Source organism: Narcine bancroftii, chromosome 3 (genome assembly GCF_036971445.1).
Source record: "Narcine bancroftii isolate sNarBan1 chromosome 3, sNarBan1.hap1, whole genome shotgun sequence".
NCBI classification, from domain to species: Eukaryota; Metazoa; Chordata; class Chondrichthyes; order Torpediniformes; family Narcinidae; genus Narcine; species Narcine bancroftii.
The window spans coordinates 250,274,114-250,297,352 of record NC_091471.1 but is presented as its reverse complement, the minus strand read 5'-3'; the positions used below and the strand labels follow the sequence as shown (position 1 = coordinate 250,297,352).

Genomic DNA, 23,239 nt, shown 5'->3' with positions numbered 1-23,239 from the left:
CCTGTTTGCTCAAGTTTCAGCACCAACAGTTATTGTTTGTCGAGCCTGCAGAATATCAGGGATGTGGTTAGGGTGCCTACATCTCCTGTACATCTGCTGGACAAACTCACACGTAAAAGCAACTTTCTCCCCAACAGATTGTTTCTTGCCCCAATTTACAACCCGGTAGAAAGTCTCAGTGAGATGAGCTTTGCTCTGATTGGTTTAGTCCGCCCAATTGGCGTTCTGATTGGATGGCCGCTATTCGACCAATAACATTACTCACATTGCGATTGGCTAATAGTTTCCGATCGCCGACTGTAACTTTTGGGCAGACCAATCAACGAAGCGGAAAGTTGTGCGGAAGGGAGAAGTTTTTTTCTTTCCGCGGGTGGGAGCCGAGGCCAGGACATGGGGCTCGGGGTCCGATGGCTGCGGAGGCCGGGCGTCGGGGCTCGCTGGCCTCTGCTGCTCCTCCTCACCTGCTGGCCCGGGGCGGCCGCGACGATCGGCCAGCCGACCGACTCGGAGCTCACCTTCGTGCTTCCGCCGGGCCGGGAGGACTGCTTCTACCAGAGCGCCGACCACAACAGCAGTATGGAGATCGAGTATCAGGTGGGGCTGCCCGGCCGAGGGGCGAGAAGGGACCCCCCCCCCCCCCAGACACTCGTTGAGGGGGAGGAGCGGAGCTCTGACCCTCCCCTAGACCCCCTCCTGGGAGATTGGGGTCTCTGCTCCTCTCCCAGGGGCTCTGCCACTCTGACCGCCGCCCCCCACCACCTCTTTGGGCCACTCTGCCCTTCAGGTTTCGCCTAGCTCTTAGTTGATCCACTCCCTCTTACCCGCACCAACTCTAGATCCTTTCACCCCCTGGCAGATTAATGCAGCGAATGATCTTCCCCCGACAGTGACTGATTATTTTCTCGATCCTACATTTCTGAAACCCGTCATTCTGGCCTCTGGAATCCTCCGCCAGGGCTATATTCTGCACCAAGTCTGTCGAGCCCTGTAAGAATTTCGTAACTTTATACGAGATCATTTTTTTATTCGCTAGTCACGGACTTTGAGAAGCGCATGTCAACCCAAATTCCTGCTCATCGGACTCACAGCTGGCCCTCTCTCCTCTGTGCAGTTTTCCAACTCGAGCACGCCTAACCCTTTGGTCATTACCGAATGCATTCTCACCAAGACGCTCCTTTTTTCCCAAAGATCCTTCGTGTCCTCTTGTAATAAATGCTGGCATGTCATTTACTTTCCTAATTGCTTGCTTCCAGACAGATCACTTTGACCCCCTAGTACAGCATTTCCCAAACTATCACTATTTAAAAAATGTCAAAATAGGCTATTCAGCCCATCGAGTCTTGCCCCACCATTTAATCATGATCCATTTTCCCACTCAGCCCCACTCATTCCCCATAACCAGGCTGATCAAGAACCTATCAATCTCTGCCTTAAATACACCCAATGACTTGGCCGCCACACCTGCAACAAATTCTACCAATTTACTATCCTCAAGCTGAAGAAATTTCTCTATGTCTCTGTTCTAAGCCGACGCCCTTCGATCCTGAAGTTGTGCCCTCTTGTCCTAGATGCTCCCACCATGGGGAACAACCTTTCTACATCTACTCTTTGAACAATCAAAATGTTTCATTGAGATCCCCCTCATTCTCCTAAATTCCAGCGAGTACAGGCCAAGAGCTGTCAAATGCCAAGAACTGTAATTCCTGAAATCATCCTTGTGAACCTACTGTGAACCGTGTCCAATGTCAGTACATCCTTTCTTAAATGAGGAGCCCAAAACTGCTTGCAATACTCTGTGAGATCTCACCAGGGCCTTATGAAGCATCACATCCCTTATCTTGAATTCTGTTCCTCTTGAAATAAATCCCAGCATTGTATTCGGCTTCTTCACCACTGCCTCAACCTGCAAGTTTGCCTTCAGGCGATTCTGCAGGAGGACTCCCAGGTCCCTTTGCATCTGGGTATTTTCAATTTTCTCCCCATTTAAAAAAAAGTTTGCCTATTTATATTTTTTCTATGAAAGTGCATGTCTGTACACTTTCCAACATTGTATTTCATTTGCAACCTCTCTACCCATTCTCCTTATCTAAGTCCTTCTGCAACCTCTGTGTTTCCTCAACCTGCTCCTCCACCTACCTTCATATCGTCTGCCAACTTGACTACAAAGCCATTTATTCCATCAACCAAATTATTAACATACAACATAAAATGAAGCGGTCCCAATACTGACCACTGTGGAATGATTCCTGTATTCTGGCTGTCACACATTTTAGTTGCCATGGTTCTGCCCACTCCTTACATCCACCTCCCTTCTCACAATCCCAACCAATTAAGTATCAACAGCAAGCATGAAAGCATGGAACTGGGTCCCCTTAATTAAGTTGTGAATACCTGTGTTTCATGCACTGGGACCTACTCTATCCAATCAGTTGTCGCCTGAGAAGTTGTGTTCATTCCCATTGATTTCTTTCTGCCTGACAACCGGCTATGGCTCCGTTTCAGGTCTTGACTTCCACTTCAGTATGTTCTAACTTGTTGACATACATTGTGTGTGTGTGTGTCCTTATCAAAATGTAAACACACCTCATCTACAGTTTTTATTTCCCATTATCTGGTCTATTGTCATAATCTCAAAGAAGTCACTGTTTAAAAGTGAGAGGTTTGACAGTTTTAAGACAGAGATGAGGTAAAGTTTTTCCTTCCAGAGGTCTGTGACACTTGCTCAAGGTGCATTGAAAGAGTTTTAAGGTGGGGTAGAATGGTGGATGGGGTGGCAGTGGTGGTGAAATGTTACTGAATCTACGTAGGTATAGAAAACGTAACTTTTAAACGTCACCTCAACAAGGTACTTGTTAAATGGAGCCAAATATTCCACGCTCTCTAATTTGAACTAAATACTCAAAAGTGCTGAAGAAACTCAACAAGTCCCACAGCCTCCAGAGGAGGCAAATGTATAACGTGGTTAGTTATACATAGCCATACAAATGTGTCACATTGGTTCCCTCTTTTGGACGCTGGGGACCTGCTAACAACCAGAAAGCACAGCTTCCAACAGCACGTCAGCTTCGCCACCAGAGAAGAGAGTGCCCTAGATTTGGGGGGGGAGGCATCTCTGTCCCTTGCCCCCCAACTTGGATACTCCGATCACATATCAATCCTGCTAACCCCAGCATACAGGCCCACTAGAAAATTAACAAAGTCAGTTTGTAAGGAGATCAGGAGGTTAGGGGGGGTGGGGGTTGCTGCAGGACTGCTTTGAGACCACAGAATGGAGCTGTTTCAGGGAGGTGGCCACCTGCAACGGTCACGTAAACATCGAGGAGTATATCAGCAGGTGCTCTGAGGATGTCATCAAGATCAAATGCTTTACAACCAGGGCTAACCAGAAACCATGGTTCAAGAAGAATGGCTGACCATGTACCCCCAATGAATGGATCCCCTGCCTAACTATGGCTGAGGTGAGGAGAATCCTATCCAAGGTAAACCCGCTCAAGGCAGCAGGACCAGACAACATACTGAAAGGCTGAGCTCACAACTGATGGGAGTCCTTTGCGGACTTCCTCAATACATCACTGCAGTAGTCCATCATCCCATTGGGTTTCAAGACAGCCACCAGTACCAAAGATTGCGACAATAACGGGCCTCAATGACGACCACCCTGTGACACTGACCTCATTATGAAATGCTTTGAGTGTCTGGTGATGGAACACATCAAAGCACACATCCCCGAGACGGTGGATCCATTTCAGTTCACCTACAGACAGATGATGCCATAGCCTTGTCCCTCCACTCCATCCTGACCCTCCTGGAGAACAATGCCTCATACGCCAGGATGCTGCTCATCGACTTTAGCTTGGCATTTAATACATTTGTTCCACAGAAGCTGGTGGAGAGGCTGTCCTCGGTGGGACTCAATACCCCTCTCTGTTACTGGATCCTGGACTTCCGAGCAGCAAGACTAGTTTGACTGGGTTAATAGCAGAATGGCGAGCTGCATCACGCTAAGCACCGGCGCATCTCATGGCTGTGTGTTCAGCCCGCTCCTGTTCACGCGACTTACCCAGCTCCAGCAGAGTAATCAAGTTTACAGGTGACCTCGTCAACCACAACAATGAGTCGCACTACAGAGAAAATCTCGTAAAATGGTGCAAGAGTAGCAGCCTGAGTCTCAATGTGGACAAGACAAAGGAGATGATCGTGGACTTCAGGACGTCTAGGAATGACCACCCTCCACCACACATCAACAACTCTAGAGTAGAGAGCACCCAGTTTCTTGGAGTCCACTTAAGTAGTGACCTATCCGGAACACATCTCCTCGCTTGTCGGGAAGGCACAACAGGGACTGCACTTGCTGAGAAGACTGAAGCGGGCGAGGTAACCAGCCTCCATCATATCAACCTTCTACAGGAGCTCTATCGAGAGCGTTCTGGCCGGCTGCATCACAGTGTGGTACGGTCGCTGCAGAGAAATGGATCGGAGGTCAATCCACAGGACCATAAAGGCGGCAGAGAGGATCAATAGTGTCTTCCTCCCTCAGTCCCCCCCACCCCTTCCACTGACATGATCGACTGGGATTGTCGTCTGAAAAGGGCTTGAAAAATCCTTAAGGACCTCCATCACCAATCCATCTTTCAGCTGCTCCCGTCAGGAGATCAGAGCCAGCACCACCAGGCCGAGGTACAGCTTCTTCTCACGGGCAGTGAGAACACTGATTGACTGATGGGTTGCCCGTACAAATCCTTTCGAGACTCTACTATACATTTAACAATATTTATTTATTTTTACGTATGAGCAACATTTGTAAATATGCCTGCCGTGTCTGTATACGTGTTGGCATCTTTTTACACTGAGGACAAAAAAAATCCCGCTGTTTCGTCCAGTTGTACTTTACATTAATAAACTTGAACCTGCCGAGTTCCTCCAGCAATTTTGTGTATTTACTACAATCACAGGGTATGCAGACTTTCTTGTTTCACTCCTAATTAGTCAGATGTGGAAAGCATTTGTGTATTTTGCCTTAAATGCAGAAATATGGGGAGCAGCAATTACAGGAGGCAGGTGATCTATTGGCTGGAGGTTTGGGTTCTAACAGTAAAGAATTCACAACTGGGAAAGCTCCAAAAGCAGCAAAGAGAACATTTATCTGCACCTGTTCCATGGACAGTATAGAAAATAATCAGTAGGAACAGGCATTCAGTTTCTGCCACTTAATGTACCAGATAAGACCAGACAGAGCTTTACAATGCACAGGGAGGTCATTCAGCCCAACATATCTGTACTAACCAAATACTGAGCACAGTTTTGCTCTCCACATCCACTTTATCTTACAGATGGTCTCGTGCTCGTTCAGTTGATTTATTCCTGATATTAATCATTAAGGTGAGATTGAGTAAGATTATATTTTTTTTTACATTTAGAGATGCCAAATGGTATGTGCCACACAAATATACTGGCATGACCAATTACGGCTTTGGAGGATGGGAGGAGCGTATAAACTCCTTCCAGTCAGTGCCAGGTTCGATTGTGGGGTCCAGGGTATTGGCGATCCTATTGAAACAGCCAATACTCTAGGAGGGAATGATGGTAATAATTTCTTGAGCCATGGAGCCTTTGGAACGAGGGAGCATTGCCTCAGTTAAAGGGATTGAGAGGAGGAAGAACGTAGTTGTTCAGGAGATTGCAGATTTGTGGGATTTTGTCCAGAGGGGCAGTTGGTCAATAGCTGCATGTTCAAGGATGATGGGTTGGTGCACAGAGGAATTGTGGGGAAGATGGGGGGGGGGGCGGGGAAGTGTTGGGCAGATCGCAATTGAATTGGAAACAAAATGTGGGCGGAGGCTTCTACCCTTTATTCACCACAGAAGGCTTGTGGACTCCGGGTTTGAATGGGGACATGAGCTATGTCCCCGCTGTATCTGCAGCACCATTCAGTAAGATTGCGGCCGATCTTTTACATCGCACCCACTTTCCTGCACTGACCTAATTCCCTTAATATCAAAAAATTTAAAATACTAAATTTAGACATCCAGCACGCTAAGTGGAAGCCCACGCCGCCCAAACACCCCTGCAACCCCTGGTACATTTTGAAGGGTGGGAGGAAACCCGAGCACCTGGGAAAAGAACTCATACAGGCATGGGGATAAAATACCAACTCCTGACAGACAGTGCCAGATTTGAACCCTGGTCACTGGCGCTGTATCAGCATTCCGCTAACCAAGCTGCCTCAAAAGTGTCTGATCTCTCCTTTGGGACGACAGCGAATGAGCCGCTGCATCCCTCTTGCGCCAAGAATTCCAAAGATTCGCTACCCTCGAAGGTGAAGGTGTTTTCCCCCAACTTTGTCCTGAATACCCAATCCATTGTTTTGTGACTGTGTCCTTGGATTTAGGCACCCGCTCCCCAACCCCACAAGAGAAACTGCTCCACACTTAACCTGTCGAGCCTAGGCAGAATTTTGTCAATTTCAATGAGGTGACTTATCATTACTCTAAATGAGAGTTTTGGACCAATCTGCTGCATCACAATGTAAAACAGGGTTTGGACAGGAAGCTGGTCAGTTTCCTTGTGCTTGCAACCTGGAAGTCACCACCCCTTGAAAATCAATGTCAGACCAACCACAGGTAAAGACAAATTCCAATTGGTTTTCCTCTGAGTATAAAACATGACACATGGGTGAGCTGGCTCGCTTTCCCCTTTGGAACCAGCCCTAAACACCACTCCACATTGCAGGCCACAGGCGACACTGGAGGGTGTTACGGAGTCCAGAGGACCCCACAAACCAGCAAAGAAAAAGAGAACAATGAAATAAGCTGTAAACCCAAACAAAAGTGGGAACAAGATCTAAACATAAAGATAAAGAATGAAACCTAATTTCTATTCTTGAGGCAGACATGCCGTCACATCCGACACCCACTGAGTATGAGTGGGAGGGACAACATCATTCCAGATCAGCAAGATGGCCTTTCTAGCAATGTGGGAAGCACAAGAAGTTCTAATGCACACCAACACCATTTAGCCTGTCGCCATTTAAAAAAAAAGGTTTTACATTTCTATTTTGTTTTAAAGAAAATTAACGGGAGGCACAGTAAATCGGATTTGGTATGCTCACCTTCCATTATAATTCCAGTCCATGGCAGAGGCAACACTTACTCTGTGCTGTCCCGTTCTAGAAGTGAATGGCCTTATTTCTGGAGTAAAACATCAGCCCCAGCTGTGCTTTAAGTGGAAATGGCCTTTCCTTCAGCACAATGTCTTGTTTAAGCTTTTAAATCCTGTTTACCTTAAATCTTGCCTCGAGGACAAACTAAAGAGTAGTGTTGGCTTGCTGCCAAATTCAGATGGCGTGGGTGTGTAGCCCTGGATTGAGTGTCTCTGAAATGGGCTTATGCTTTCCCTGCAGGTGATTGGAGGCGCAGGCCTGGATGTCGATTTCACTGTGATCAGTCCGAACGGCGAGAAGCTGATCGCCGAATCCAGAAAATACGATGGCGTCCATACGTGAGTTTAATCACGCAGACAGTTTTTGGGTGCGCATGTGGGAGGCATCCTGCAGCCCACGGGACGCTGCTGAAAGTAGCGGCATTCTGGTCGTGCCCGTTCTTCACCTCTGAACTTTAGTTGGTTGCTTGACTGCAGGGCACCACGTTGCCACCCCGAGCTCAGCCAGCCGTCATTCACAAAGCCGGCAGGTTTCCTGGGCATCCGTCTCTATTCCCTTTCCTGACTAGACGATGCAGAGGTTATTTTTAGCTTCCTTGGCCTGGGTGGGGTCAACTAATGCAACAGATTGTAAACCTGGGATCCATCCAGACCAGAAGATGATACCCTAGGAAGTGAGTTCTCCCTCATTTATCAGTTGACCACAGTGGCAGATTTTTGCACGCAGCGTGAAGTCATTTCAAATGTCTGCGTAGGTCAACAAAGGTGATGTAGAGTCCTTTGTTTTGTTCTCTGCACTTTTCTTGGAGCTGTCTGAGGGCAAAGACCATGTCAGTAGTTCCTCTGCGCGAAAGCCGCACTGTGATTCTGGGAGAACATTTTCGGCGACACTAGGTATTATTCTATTTAGGAGAATCCTAGCGAAGATTTTGCCTGCAATGGAGAGCAGCGTGATTCCCCTGTAGCTTGAGCAGTCTGATTTCTCGCCTTTGTTTTTGTACGGGGTGATGTTTTTTTTTTTTTTTTTTTTTTTTTGGTAGTTTCTTCCTTTTAATTTGGTTATGTATTCCATTAATATTTAAAGACATATAGTTCAGCGTAGCCCTTTTATATTTTGTTTATCTTCTCTTTCCGTTTTTCCATCATTACCTTTCCTCCTTTTCCATTTCTGTTTTCTTATTTTCAACTCTTCATAAGACAACATTCCTACAACATCTAACATTTTCCTTATTCTCCTATTTCTATCTTATTTATCCCCAATCTCCCCTTCACCTCCTGAGTTGTCCTTTATCCCTTGTCGGACAACCACATCTCCCCTCTCCATTTGGATTTGCGAATCCACTCGCAAGCGTCAACTGATTGTGCAGTGACCGCTATTTCCCCCCACCCCGCCTCCCCCAGAAAAGATTTCACTTTTCATATGTCACAAAGGTCCCTCTTTTAATTCCCTCCTTATTCTCTCTATTCCATTACCTTCCCTTATTAATTCTTGTCTATACTATCTATATTTTCCTCTAAGTACAGATACATTCATGTATGCTCATTGTCTCTATTCACTCTTATACCTCTTTACCTGCATACATATCAATCGTGATCATTTTTACTCTCATTACCCGTCTTCATCCCTCAGTCTATTTTTGTCTTTACCCACATACATATCAGTCGTGATCATTTTAACTCTCATTACCCGTCTTCCTCCCTCAGTCTATTTTTGTAATTGTTCTGCAAATTTTCGTGCTTCTTCTGGATCCGAGAATAGTCTGTTTTGCTGTCCTGGAATAAATATTTTCAATACCGCTGGATGCTTTAGTATAAATTTATACCCTTTCTTCCATAAAATCGCCTTTGCTGTATTGAACTCTTTTCTCTTCTTTAGGAGTTCAAAACTTATATCTGGATAAATGAAGATTTTTTGCCCTTTATACTCCAGTGGTTTGTTGCCCTCTTTTACTTTTTCCATTGTCTTCTCCAGTACCTTTTCTCTTGTAGTATATCTTAGGAATTTTACTACAATAGATCTTGGTTTTTGTTGTGGTTGTGGTTTAGAGGCCAATACTCTATGTGCCCTTTCTATTTCCATTTCATGCTGTAGTTCTGGACATCCTAGGGTCTTAGGGATCCACTCTTTTATAAACTCCCTCATATTCTTGCCTTCTTCATCTTCCTTAAGGCCCACTATCTTTATGTTATTTCTTCTGTTATGGTTTTCCATTGTATCTATTTTTTGAGCTAGTAGTTCTTGTGTCTCTTTAGTTTTTTTATTAGATTTCTCCAATTTCTTTTTTAAGTCTTCTACCTCCATTTCTGCTGCTACTGCCCGCTCTTCCATCTTGTCCATTTTTTTTCCCATTTCTGTTAAGGTCATCTCCATTTTAATTATTTTCTCCTCTGTGTTGTTTATTCTTTTTCTTAAATCCTTAAATTCCTGTGTTTGCCATTCTTTAAATGATTCCATGTATCCTCTAATAAGAGCAAGTATATCCTTTACCTTGCCTCTCTTTTCTTCTTCTATTTCACCATACTCTTCCTCTTCTTCTTCCTCTGGGTTGACCATCTGTTGTTTCTTTGTTGCCCTTTCCTCCTCTTCTATCTTGTTTCTATTGTCTTCTGTGGTCTCTTCTTGCTGCAGGTGTTCTGCAGCTGTCGTTGCCGGCTGTGGAGATCGACTCCCCAGCTGGTCCCCCCTCCCGTCGGTGTGTTTTTTTTCATTCGCATCGCGCATGCGCGAAGTTTCGCGCATGCGCGGTTGCGCACTTTTGTTCGGCTCTGCGAGCCATTTTTGTAGTCCATTATTTACCGACCTGAGGGAGCGGGTTTCTCTCTCCGCAGCGGGCCTCTTCGGACAGGTAAGGCCTTCACCTTTTTCCTCCTTTGTCTTCTCTTCCTCTCTTCTTACCGTTGCTTTCGACTTTTCTTTTTTTGTCGCCATCTTCTTTCCACCTTTATACTCACTTTTCTGTAACTTTTATTTCTGTGCCTTTGTGTTTTCTCTTGTTTTTCCCGACTTTTCTGGAGAGGGCTGGAGTTCACCGTCCGGCCACTACTCCATCACGTGACTCCCATCGTACGGGGTGATGTTGATGGCATCATGAAGGTCCTGAGGCAGCTTTCCTTGGACCCAGCAGAGCTTGAAAAACTCATGGTTTGGCATGCAGAGTTTTGCCGCCAGCTTTCCAGACCTCTGGGGGGGTTTCCATCCATACCTGCTGCTTTGCCACTTTTCAGTTGTTCAATTGCCTTATATGTTTCTTCCCGGGTGAGGACCTCATCCAGCTCTAGCCTTAGGGGCTGTTGAGGGAGCTGGAGCAGGGTGGAATCTTGGACTGAGCGGTTGGCACTGAAAAGAGATTGGAAGTGTTCTGACCATCGGTTGAGGGTGGAGATCTTGTCGCTGAGGAGGACTTTTCCGTCTGAGCAGCGCAGCGGGCTTTGGACTTGGGGTGAGGGGCCGTACACAGCCTTTAGAGCCTCGTAAAAACCCCCGAAGTTGCCAATGTCCGCGCTGAGCTGGGTTCGTTTGGCGAGGTTAGTCCACCACTCATTTTGGATCTCCTGGAGTTTGCGCTGAAGATGGCTCCATGCGTGACGGAAGGCTCGTTTCTTCTCTGGCCAGGACGGCTTTGCAAGGTGAGCCTGGTGGCAGCTCGCTTCTTTGCCAGCAGCTCCTGGATTTCCTGGTTGTTTTCGTCAAACCAGTCCTTGTTTTTCCTGGAGGAGAAGCCCAGTACCTCTTCAGTGGATTGCAGTATGGCAGTCTTCAGCTGATCCCAGAGGGTTTCAGGGGACGAATCCATGAGGCGGATTGCATCCTCGAGCTTTGCTTTGAAGATTCCTTGGAAGTTTCCTCTCACTTCGTCTGACTACAAGTTTCCAACATTGAACCTCTTTCTGGGGGCTTTACTGTTCCTGGACTTTGGCTTGAAGTGAAGGTTGAGCTTGCAGCGAACCAGCCGGTGGTCAGTGTGGCATTCCGCGCTGGCCATGACCCTGGTGTGGAGCACATCTAGTTTGTCTCTTTCTGGCACCAGGACATAGTCCAGGAGGTGCCAGTGTTTGGATTGGGGATGCATCCAGGTAGTCTTCAGGCTGTCCCTCTGCTGAAAAAGGGTGTTTGTAATGACAAGCCGCTGTTCTGCGCAGAGCTCCAACAGGAGGTGCCCGTTGTCGTTTCACTTGCCGACACCATGCTTGTCCAGGATTCCTGGCCAGGTTTCTGAGTCTTTGCGGACGCGAGCGTTGAAGTCGCCAAGGATGACAACCTTGCTGGCTGTAGGGGTGCGTTGAATGAGGTTGCGCAGATCAGTGTAGAACTTGTCCTTTTCTTCTGGTTCCGCCTGGAGGGTCGGAGCATAGACACTGATGAGGGTGGTGTGATGCTTGTTTTGAAGGGGGAGTCGCATGGACATGATCCGGTCCGAGTGGCCTGTCGGGAGGTTTTCGGGTTTGGAGGTAATGGAGTTCTTGACCATGAAGCCTACACCAGATAGGCGTTGTTCATCCATAGGCTTGCCAGACCAGTAGAGTGTGTAGCCCGTGCCGCATTCTTGGAGGCTGCCTACATCTGCAAGGCGGACTTCACTGAGAGCGGCTATGTCGATATCAAGTCTGAGGAGTTCATGTGCGAAGAGGGCAGACCGACGTTCAGGTCGTTGGGTGTCAGCCTTGTCTAGCATGGTTCTGATGTTCCAGCATGATAGCTTGAGTTTGTGAGCATCTTTTGAGGGGGAGGACGTGGACATGTCCTCGGACCTGCGCAAAGGAGCTTTTAGGTGGAGTGCAGTGTGCGCAGTACTGGCTCCACCCTTTACACCCATGGTTCGTGTGCCATGGCCAAGCAAGCTGGGACGTCCCAGCTTGCATTATCATAATAAAACAGTGTCATATTACATGAAATTCCTTTTTGCCTGCTGCAAGGTGGACAGATTCACCACCAGCAGGAATTACCTCTTACAGTCAGAAACAGTTAGAGTTAAGGAAAAGGGAGTCCCCTCAGAGTCACCGAGTATCCGTACATTTACCTCCATTTCTTCCACAGCCACACAGAGTCCAGTCCAAACCATTGGCGAGCCGGGCCCTCAGCACCTCCTCGCATCCCAGTTCCATCACCTGGTACCCCTCCATCAGTCCGCGAGACTCGCGACATCACTCTCCAGCCGCCCACAGCTTCTGCACCTCGCGTCGCCAGCAGCCGCCGCATACCCTGGTCCCTCAGCCACAGAGCCCCATCACTGGTCCACCGCCGTGGTCACCGTCCCCTGCAGGCCGTCTCCTCCTCAGACAGGGGGGGGGGGGGGCGGGTGATTTTTCCATCCTCTGTGCCCTGCTTCAGTCCGTTCCTTCCCTGGAGTCTGCAGCCACAAGGGGCTGCAACTGATTAATAGGCGCCACCATCTTGGGGTGCAGACAGCGGGATTTCAACTAAAACCACTTTTGGCTCCCCCGACGGGCCGTTCAAAGCCCAGGCAGAGCCAACGGCAGATTACTCTTTTCATTGTGCTGAATGTTTGTGCTGTGCACATGTTGTGTGAAATACGAGCTTCTACCTCGTTAGACCCAAAGAGAAACAACCGACACAAATCCAAAGAACAAACCTTTTTATTTACAATTAGAGAATTATGTATAATACTTACAATGCCCTTAGTCCATAGGGAACTCTCGCGAGCCCTCTCACACACGTGATTGCATTAGTTCAGTGGTTCTCCACCTTTTTCTTTCCACTCGCATCCCACTTTAAGTAATCCCTATGCCATCGGTGCTCTGTGATTAGTGTAATGAATAAATATTGGGAGGAATTTGGTAAGATTAGTGGGTTACATACACATTTTAAAACAGTTCTTATTTGAAATACTGAACAATTCATATTCAGTAACATTGCAGGATCTCTGGAGAATGTGATGCATATTTCACAAGTAGGTGCTAATTGAAATGATGTCATGAAATGAAAGATCATTGTTTGTAGGAGACAAACTGGCTGTTAAAAAGTACTTGCAATGTGCTCACAGAAAGGTCACTCCTGGGTTTTGTTTATCTAAGACAACATCTTGACCAAGGAGAAGAACTCCTGGTGTTTGCATGAAGAAGGTGGGGGTTTTGCAAGTGAGAGAGTCACATGGGTTTTCTGGAGTCTCAGTTGGAGAGAGAGAGAGAGAGGGACAAGTTAACAAGCTCTCCCAGCTAGTGTGTGTGACATGAAAAAGCAGCTAAACAGAACAAGCCAGGAAGAGCTGGTTGAAACTGATGAAAAGCTCCAGAGCAGTGGACGGCTGGAAGTGCTATCTGTCTGATGTTTCTCTTGGAATAAGAGGAACGAAAAGAACTCTGTGGTGGCCTGAAAGAAAGAGGTTACCATCTGGAAAACCCTGATGGGGCAAGTTTCATCAGGGAGACATTGAGGTGACTAATGGTGGTTCCTCAGTTGTGGAAATCCTGGAACAACAAATCTTTCTCTGCAAACCCTACAAGAACCTTCCTGAGCGGTAAACATTTATCTTTCGAGCACCAAAGTCTGGGAAGGGAAGGTTGAGAACTGCTGCTCAAGACCCAATTGTTATGAAATATTTTGCTTGAGAAAAATTGTCATTGGGCCACTTCCTTTGGAGTTCTGAAACCGTGCACATAACGAGTCAATGAGGTACGATTTAAACAGTGGTTTTCAAACTTTTTCTTTCCAGCCACACACCACCTTAAGCAACCCCTTAAGTAGATGGTTTACTGTGTAAATTGGAATTCCTTTCTTTGAACCATATACTGCTCGGAGCGGCTTGTGATCTGTCAGAAGAGTGAATTGCCGTCCATGGAGCATTTTGTGGAATTTCTTCACTGCTTCCTTTTCAAGCTGTCAATAGTTACACTCTGTGGTGGTTAGAGAGAGTGTTGCGTGTGCTACGACCTTTTGATTCGCATCTGGGAATTCCCATGTAAGAAATGACTGCACCCACTCCAGACTGCGATGCATCTGAAGCTATGACAATCTTCAAGTTTGGATTGTAGTGCATCAAAAGAAGGTTCGAGTTTAGCATCGTCTTAACTTGATTGAATGACTCTTGAGATTTTGATGTGTCCATTTCCTTTTGCTACCCGTGGTAGGGAGCTTGTTGAGTGGATCATGGAGTTTATGCATCTCCAGCAGAAATGGACAGTAGTGACTAAGAAGTCCTGGGAATGAACGTAGCGTGGTCACATCTATAGTAGCATCAGCATTTTGTGGCTCTGGCCGTCGTTCATGTTGGTCAATGATGAAGCCAAGGTATTTCACTGACTTCATGAAAATGTGCATTTTCCTGGACGCACTTGAAAACCGTAGACTTTGATGCGGAGCAGAACACACTCAAGCTGATCAAACAATTCTCGAAAGTGTGCTCCCATGACCAGGATATCACCTAGGTACGCTGCAACACCCGGAACACCTTTCACCATTGTTCTTATGATCTGTTGAAAGATAACTGACCAATCTTCACTCCGAATGGTAGACGGGTGTATCCGGACAGTCCACGGTGCACGTTGATGGTTAGTAATTCCTTGGATTCGTCATCAACCTCCACCTATAGATAAGCCTCTGCTAAGTTGATCTTTGCAAAGCATTTGCCACCATTCAGCTCAGCGAAGAGGTCCTCAGGCAGTGGCAGTGGGTATTGATGGGTGTCCAATGCTGCATTCAGACCAGTTGAGAAATCGGCACATGGACGTATGGAGCCATTTGATTTTTTTCACCACCACGATAGGTGCAGCCCATGATGAGTAGTTGATCTGCTCAATTACTCCTTCATGCTGTAGCCGTTCCAACTCTTTCTCCACTTCTTGCAGTGCTGCATATAGGACAGGTCATTTTGGCTTGAAAGTCAGTTTCAGGCTTGACAGAGGACAGAATTTCGCCTTCCTTTTAGAGCACCGTCCGAAGCCTTCGGAGAATGGCATTGCTTTAGCTGCACCAGCTACCTTTGTGGTAAATATTGTTGAGTGGCTGGTCCAGAAGGTTCAACCATTCAATCCAGTTGAGGCCCATGAGATCGAGGTTAGGTCATTTTACCAGGTAACACGTTCCATTTTCTTCTGCGCTGCTTAAGCTGAGGGAATGGTCAACTGAACCTAACAACTCCAGGATCCCCCCTCCCCCGTAAGCGTGCTGTGCCATGTTTTCAGTTGGAGTCACCTCTAGCTGACCAATCAGTTTCCACCTTTTCTTTGATATTAGGGTAATATCAGACCCTGTATCAATTTGAAGCACTTTCACATATTTCTTGCATTTGGCGTTAGCCACCTTGAAAGTCGCTGTGATAAGTTTCACTTTTGAGGGTAAAGCAAACTTATCAGGTGTTTTCCGTCTTCCACCTCTACAGCAGTTTGTTTTATGCCCCAGGTGCTTTCATTCACTGCAGCATTGACATCTGTACAGGCAGTCATGAGCGTAGTGCCACTCACTGTAGTTCCAACAGACTCTGGGCAGTTTGGCTGGGTGGGTCACACTTTTGTCTAGTGGAGTCTGCTGACTTGACTGTCTGGACACAACCGCTTGAGGATGGGGGAGCTGCTTCCACCATTTTGCTGTCATGTTTCAGATTAATTAAGTGTTGACATTCGGCTGTTAATCTTTGAAGAGTCACATCCGACTCGTGCTCAATCTTTGCTAGCAAACGTGTTCTGAAGTTGGCATCTTGGTGCAGCTGCATTCCCGCTACAAGGACTAGACACTTAAACTGGTCTTCAGTCAGCGTAGGGCGTTCAAAACGCTCACACTGTCGATTCACCATCATGTCACAAAATCTTCGGTATCTTTCTTCGTCATTTTGAGGCCCTGATACTGAATGTCGAACAGTGATGTTTGCTCACCAATTATCTCTTCCAACATGTTAAGTGTTTCCCTGAAGCTGAGCTCACGAGCAAGTTTTGGCAGAATGAAGTTTGGCGCTCATGTTCCACATCAACAGCCTAATTTTCCATGCATCATTGAACTTGGCAAAGCGACTACAAATAAGTTTCAAATGTGCTTGACTCTGAGTCAAATGAGAACTCAGTGATAGAGCTCATTAAAGCATCTGCCAAATTGGAATTAACTTCAGGCTCACCTTCTACAGTGGCTGGAGCCCCAACGGACATTTTCTCTGCCAGCTGGTCAATTAGCCTCGCTTGTATTTCTTCAAAACTTGTCTGCTGCTGCTTGAGGACGGCCTGCAGCTGTTCCATTGCGACTGACATTATCTCCACCAAAATGTTGTCAATGTGCCGAATGTTTGTGCTGTGCACACGTTGTGTGAAATACAAGCTTCCACCTCGTTAGACCCAGAGAAAAACGACCGACACAAATACAAAGAACGAACCCTTTTATTTACAATTAGAGAACTATTTACAATGCCCTTGGTCCCAAGGGAACTCTTGCGAGCCACCTCACGCACATGACTGATTGATTGATGGCTCAAGTCCCGAGAACTTGGCGATGGTGGGGTCACTCTGTTTAGGGCATCCTAGCAACTGTTGCACATTAATTGTGCTTGGGTTTGATTAAGAATTAAAATACAACATCGAAATCTGCGGCATAGTACAGACCCTTCGGTCCACATTATTGTGCTGGCCTAATAACCTACTCTAACAACTGCCTAGAACAGTGGTTCTCAACCTTTTTCTCACAACCCTTACTAACCTCAGAACAGCTATGGCATAGATTTCCCTACTGCATAACTCTCCATTTTTCTCAGTTCCATGTAATCATCTCTGAAAATAAAATCCAATCATAGTTGCCTCCACCACTGTTGTCAGCAGAACATTCCATTCACCCACCACTCTATGTGTGATAAATTTACCTCTTACACCCACCCCCCACCCCCTGTACTTACTCCCAAGCACCTTAAAACTATGCCCCCACGTGCTAGCCATTTCAGCCCTGGGGAGAAGCCTCTGGCCATCCGCACGATTGATGCCTCTCTGTATCAGAGTGGATAGAGGTGTAGATGACCTGTTGTACAAAAGAAACTACATTAACAGAAGCTAAATTCAACCTGCCAGCTCCAGATGTTCTGTGATTACAGGACTGAAATGTTGAAACACTTTGCAGGCCAGGCACAGTCCAGAGCACCTATCAGTTTCCCTCTTTATTTCGCACTTCCAGCATTTGGAATTTTTTTTTTGCTTTTTGATTAACAATCATATATGATCTGGAAATGTCTTATCTTTTTTTGAAGTGCTTATTGTATCCAAATTGTGATATCAGCCCATCCCTTCCACCTTGCAATCCGGTCAACACAGGTTAGTGCAACACTGTTAACACCACCAGCGACTGGGATTGGAATCGCTCACTAGCTGTAAGGAGTTTGTACATTCTCCCCATGTCTGCGTGGGGTTTTCCCCGGGTGCTCTGGTTTCCTCCCACCCTCCAAAACAAACTGGGGGTTGTAGGTCAATTGGGTGTAATTAGTTGGCATGGACTTGCAGGCCGGAAAGGCCTGTTGCTGTGCCGTACGCCTAAATTTAAAATCCACAGATTTTGATGCTCCTCCACCTCTGGTCATCCTTCTTCATTTAAATCACTGCTCTACTGTTTGATCTTAAACTCTGATTCCTTCTCCCACCTTGGCTGAACCTGCCCAACTTCTTGTACCTCTCGGTTGACGTGGCACCTGCTCCTGTGAAGCACTCTGGGACTTACTGTAATATGTTGGAGGCTATTTATTAATACTGTATTTGCTTGTTTTAGAGATCTAAGGCAGGCCAGAAGGGAGGTGTTTTACTGAGGCTTTTTCTACTTGGTCCATAGGATTGAGCCTACAATGAATGGGGATTATAAAATCTGCTTCGACAATTCGTTCAGCACCATTTCTGAGAAGCTCATCTTCTTTGAGGTGATTTTCGATGACGCTCAGATGGACTGGTCAGAGATTGTAGAACCTGATGAGCTGTTGGATATTAAGATTGATGATATCAAGGTAAGTTGGAGCCAGTGTCAGACCCTACCCATTTGCAGCATTTCTGCTCAATGCTGAATGTTCTAATTCACCACACCTCGATGATGGGCTCAAGCCCAAAACGTCGGTTTTGTATCTTTACCTTTGTTACATAAAGGACACTGTTTGATCTGCTGAGTTTCTCCAGTGTTGTGATTTTACTTCAATCACGGTGTCTCTGCAGACTTGAATGCTCTAATCCTGTGTCCATGCAAGTAGAATAAAAGAATTATTGAAAAGACCAATGGATCCATTAGGTCGATGCTGATACAGTAACCCAATCTGTTACATTCCATTGTTCTTTCCACCAACCCTACAAATTATTCCCCATGTGCCTATCCAAATCCCAGCCTTAGACTTTAAGATCCAGATGATATCAACCATTATTAACAAGAAAGGTTTATTATTTCACTCACCTCCCTTGAATCTTTTGCCCAGTCTGTATGGCCCGTCTGCTAATGAAGACCACATCCCTCCATTTACTCCACCTAAACCAGCCAGATCCTGCGCTCAATTAAATCTTTTCTCATCCTCTTTGCGACATTGGAGAATGTCTCAGGCTAACATTAACAGATAGCAGCGCTGCCTGAGTGCAAAAGAACATTAGAACGCGAGTAAGGAAAGGGGGTGGGGGGTGCGAGAAAGAGAGAGAGCACAATTTTAGATGAACCCTATCCCCTAAAACTCATGAGAGCAGTAATGGCACTAACACTTCACAGCATCTTTAGAGCAATCAAACATGTATTTTAAAATCCTCAGGTAAATCAGGAAGGGAAAGCTGAAAAATGCCACATTGCCATTACAAAAAGAAAAATAACACTAGACAACGAAGATTCTTGCCTCCTGAATACTTTTGAGTGTACTTTAATGGATTTTAGACTGCCAATCATGAAAGTCACCTTAAAATGTTCCTATCACATACCATTTTTTTTAGCTATAACCTATTTTTGTGATTTCCTGTCATATTTTAAGTCTACTTCAAGCAGAAGTGCAACATGTCATTGGAAATTTTCAACATTCACATTTGGACTTTGTCCCGGCTGATCTTGGTGCCGTCAGTGACGAACACGGTGAAAGGTTTCACCAGAACATTGGGACCATGGAAAAGCGGTATCAGGGCCACTGGAATCCCTCAATGCTGGCCGACTATTGTTGGACACTGACTCAAGAGGCATCAGATGCTGAGTAGAAACGAAAATCAGCAACAAAACATTTTTAGGACAGTTGACCTAATGCAACCATCGTGATCTGATTAAACCTGTTAATTTAACGTTTCTCCAAATTCCTTCGTGATCCAGCAAATCTGAAATTCTCTTTGTGCACAGCTTGAAGTTGTCCATCATTCCAATTTTTCTTCAGGAAGCAAACCTTTTATTTTAATTTTGAAAAATCGTTGCCCAGTGTAATCTTTCAGGACATTATACATGTGAAGAACCTTCCCCACTGTCTTGTGTGCACTGTTGGCTGTTGAACCACAACACCATAATTAAAACTATTATTTTCTCCTTGCCCTTGTGTTTAATCACTCTAGCTTTATTAGCTTGCCTCCCAATTTCATGACGTGTGTGTGTGTATATTCCCAGTGGTTTGGCCGATTTCTCCCCCCAAAATAATTAATAGAACATAAAAAACTACAGGTCATTTGACCCTTAATTTTGTGCTTACCCATATATTCCTTAGAGGGTAACGAGGTAGTATCTTTATCTTTCATTCATGTGCCTGTCTCTTAACTGCCCCTAGTTTCTGCCTCCACCACCATCCCTGGCAAGACATTCCTGGCACCCACAACTCTTTAAAAAATACTCCTGATGTCTCCCCTAAACGTCCCTCCCTTAACTTTGTATTTATGTCCTCTGGAGTTGCTATTCCTGCCCTGGGAAAAGGGTGCTGGCTGTCCACCTTATCTATATCCCTCATAATCTTATAGACCTCTATTAAGTCTCCTTCTACGTTCCAAAGAGAGAAGTCCCAGCTCTGCTAACCTGGCCTCCAATCCAGGCAACATCCTGGTAAATCTCTGCACCCTCTCCGTAGCTCCCACATCCTTCCTGTAATGAGGTGACCAAAACTGAACATAACGCTCCAAGTGTGGTCTCACCAGAGATTTGTTGAGTTCATCTTAGTTGTTGAAATTTCACCTGTCCTGTGATCACCTACCACTCTCCCCACACACTGCCGAATGGGGGAGAAATACAATGGAATAGATTGATTGCTGCGCAGAGTTCCCACCCCTCATTCACCCTGACTGTCGCTCACTCATTTCTCAGGAGGCGATTGGGAACATGAACAGCAAGTTGGGAAAGAGCATGCAGATACAGGCCACTCTCCGAGCCTTCGAGGCACGGGATCGGAACCTGCAGGAGGGCAATTTGGGACGAGTGAACTTTTGGTCGGCTGTCAATCTGGGGGTGATGTTGGTGGTGTCGTTTATCCAGGTCTACATGTTGAAAAGCCTCTTTGATGACCGGAGAAAAGTACAGACCTAATTTAAGAAACTTAAGTTGAAGCAGAGGCAAGAACTGGCGGGCTGGCCAGATGCAGCCTATTCCCTTGGTTTGGGGTATGATGGATTTTCTGGGGGTTGGTTGGGATATTGAAGGATTAAGGTGAGAGGGATGTACTGACTGTACAAGGATGCTTTCACAGAATACCAAGTATGTATTTTGACATCTGCATGTTTATGGTTAATAAACTCAGGATTAGATTCTGGAAGTCAGGAAGTTCATCCCACGCAAGTGCAGGGTATCATTAAATAAAGAGTTAATTTGATTTAGGAAATGCAATGGAGTGAATTAGATTTTTATCAATGCAGAGGATGTGGAATTAAGGTAATGCTGCAATTGAGTGAAAGGAGCTGGGGAGTGGATTGAAATATTTAAAGCCAGTGTGGTTAGAATTTAACAGGAATTAACCTAGTGCCCAATGGAAGAGGGTCAAGAAAATAACAACTATACGTGGTTATTATCATATCCCTGTGTCCTTTAAATTGCATGAAAATAGCAGTTTAAATGTTGTAACCCAGTCCAAAACCTGCAGGGCAGTTTTAATGAGGTGGACAGTAACATTCAAGGGATAGAAGTTAAGAGAGAGAGATTGAACAAAGTTTGCTGCAGTTCCTGAAACTTTGCATCAAAATCAAAAGATAAGGAATGCACACGTCTCTCTCACAAACCATCCCATATATACATTTTATTCATGATCTTTTACAAGCAAAATATAGAGAAGGCAAGGCCACAGGCAGAGGGGAGGAGAGTGAAACTCATGTGCGCCCAGTGGCGAAAGGGTCCCAGTGGCCTCATGCTTGAAGATTGTGGAGGATAACTTCCATTTACCCAAGGGCTGGAGAAGACATTTGAGGGCGAGGAAATCTTAATTGTGCTTTGTTCCTGCCGAGGTTCAGGAGCTGATGTGAACCTCAGTCTGGTGGGAGCGGAGTGATGGGCAAAGAAAACTATCTTTCATGTCCACAAGAATAACAACTGGTTTGTAATACCACTGCTCAATGATGTGAACTGAATGCTTTCCTGGCTAAAAAATGTCCTTACAGTGATTTAACTGCCTCAGCCCTCAAACTGGGGGAATAGCAGGTCAGGTACCATCCATGGAAGGCAAAAGATAGCATTTCAGGCTGAAATCCTTCTGCCTTTTTGTTCTGTTCCTGATGGAGCCTGAATAAAGGGGTGGAGGGGAGGAATACTAGATGGCAGGTGATGGGTTGGGGGAGTAGTAAGGTAGGTGATTGGAAGTAGTAGTAGCAGGCTGAGGAAGATACACTCTGATAGGAAGGGGTGAGCAGCTGGAAGAAGGAAATGTCCAGGATACAATTAATTTGTCCATCCATTGATTGATTTTTTTTCTATATTAAAACCCCATTAAGAAAAATCATGAACTCTAGAACCCTTCAACCAACCTGTCCTAGGAAGATCCACTTCAGTTTCTAAATGGATCCCGGTTCCAAGTTGATTGATCTATAAATATTGTACAGGCAAACCCCATTGTTCAATTCTATCAAATTTGCAGTTTGAGATCACATTTGACCCAACCAATCCTTTAAAATGAGATGAAAGAGCAACGACACAATCAGAAAGATGTCCCCGGATTCTTGGAGCATATTTGTTAACAGCCTCATTGAAGCATTGTGTGCAGGGAGCTGAGGATCTGGAGCTAAAGTATTCACAGTACCAATGATTACAGATAAAACAGCCAGATTTTGATGGTACTGCTGGAGGTGGACGCCTAGACACAAGAGAAAAGATGAATGTTAATAACAACAGAAGGGACTCTGGATTTGGAATAAACACCTATGACAGTCATAGGATGCACCTAGAGAACGCTTTTCATTGCCGGAAAAGAAAGCTGCCACTTCCCACAATGGAGGTACTTCCCAAGATGCTGAACCCACAAGTGCCAGGGCAATCGTTCATATTTACTGATGTCAAGCAGATTCTGAATTTGTGTAGCCTGTACATTGACTGTATATGTAAAATGTTAAGACTAAACAAAGAATGAAGATGTTTGGAAAAGGAGAAATTTTCATATCTGCTGCATTCATCAGAAAGAGGACACTTGTAGCCTGCTCTGTAAATGTATTTCAGGGACTTAACTGAACAAATGAAAACCTTTTCAATGGCAGGATGTTCTCAAACCACAGGATAGATCAAGATAAAGACCCAGGGAAGCTTACCGTACATCCTCGTGTAGTCGTCAATAGTGTGTAATAGTCAACAACCCACTATTTTGGGTCCCCCCCCCCAAAAAAATCAGGTGTTTAATGTGTGTAAAAGGCCAGATTTCCCATATGAGCTCCCGATGCCTCGAGTGCCTTGGCCGCCCACCACAGCTCCCGACACCCCTGCTGCTGACCCTTGCCAGGCTGCCACCCATCCGAACTCCTGGCGCCCCGACTTACCACCGGGCACCAGCCATCCGAGGCCCCGATGCAATGAACGACTTGTGTAAAAAGTCCCCCCCCCAAAATTGATGATTGCACGCGTATATACGGTAACAAATAGCAGCACTGGCACAATGGACTCAATGGCCTGATGATCCAGACATATTTATAACTCCTGTAATAACTGACATTTTCCATGCATTTCTGGAAGTTGTAATTGTGGAGATAGTTAGAAAAAGATCAGTCCACAACAGCCTCA

General features: G+C 45.7%; 1 protein-coding gene across 2 annotated transcripts; it reads left to right on the top strand.

Annotated features, from left to right (window-relative positions):
* Window positions 1–336: 336 nt before the first annotated feature.
* LOC138758521 (transmembrane emp24 domain-containing protein 1-like) lies at window positions 337–22,619 on the top strand. Of its 2 annotated transcripts, none has more exons than XM_069927544.1 (4): window positions 337–594; window positions 7,400–7,497; window positions 17,903–18,071; window positions 22,284–22,619. In XM_069927544.1, the coding sequence occupies exons 1-4, from the start codon at window positions 391–393 to the stop codon at window positions 22,596–22,598; spliced, it is 786 nt and encodes a 261-aa protein (XP_069783645.1). In that variant the 5' UTR covers window positions 337–390; the 3' UTR covers window positions 22,599–22,619. The 2 variants fall into 2 exon arrangements, with proteins under 2 accessions (XP_069783645.1, XP_069783646.1); XM_069927545.1 differs by lacking the exon at window positions 22,284–22,619 and adding an exon at window positions 20,357–20,867 and having other exon boundaries at window positions 339–594.
* Window positions 22,620–23,239: the final 620 nt, after the last annotated feature.

What these genes read in the sequence shown, in the direction of transcription:
- LOC138758521 (XM_069927544.1), top strand. Translation starts at nt 391, where the DNA reads ATGGGGCTCGGGGTCCGATGGCTGCGGAGGCCGGGCGTCGGGGCTCGC. An exon ending in AAATACGATGGCGTCCATAC is followed by an intron (nt 7,498 to 17,902) that starts GTGAGTTTAATC and finishes CTTGGTCCATAG; the next exon opens with GATTGAGCCTACAATGAATG. An exon ending in TTAAGATTGATGATATCAAG is followed by an intron (nt 18,072 to 22,283) that starts GTAAGTTGGAGC and finishes CAATGATTACAG; the next exon opens with ATAAAACAGCCAGATTTTGA.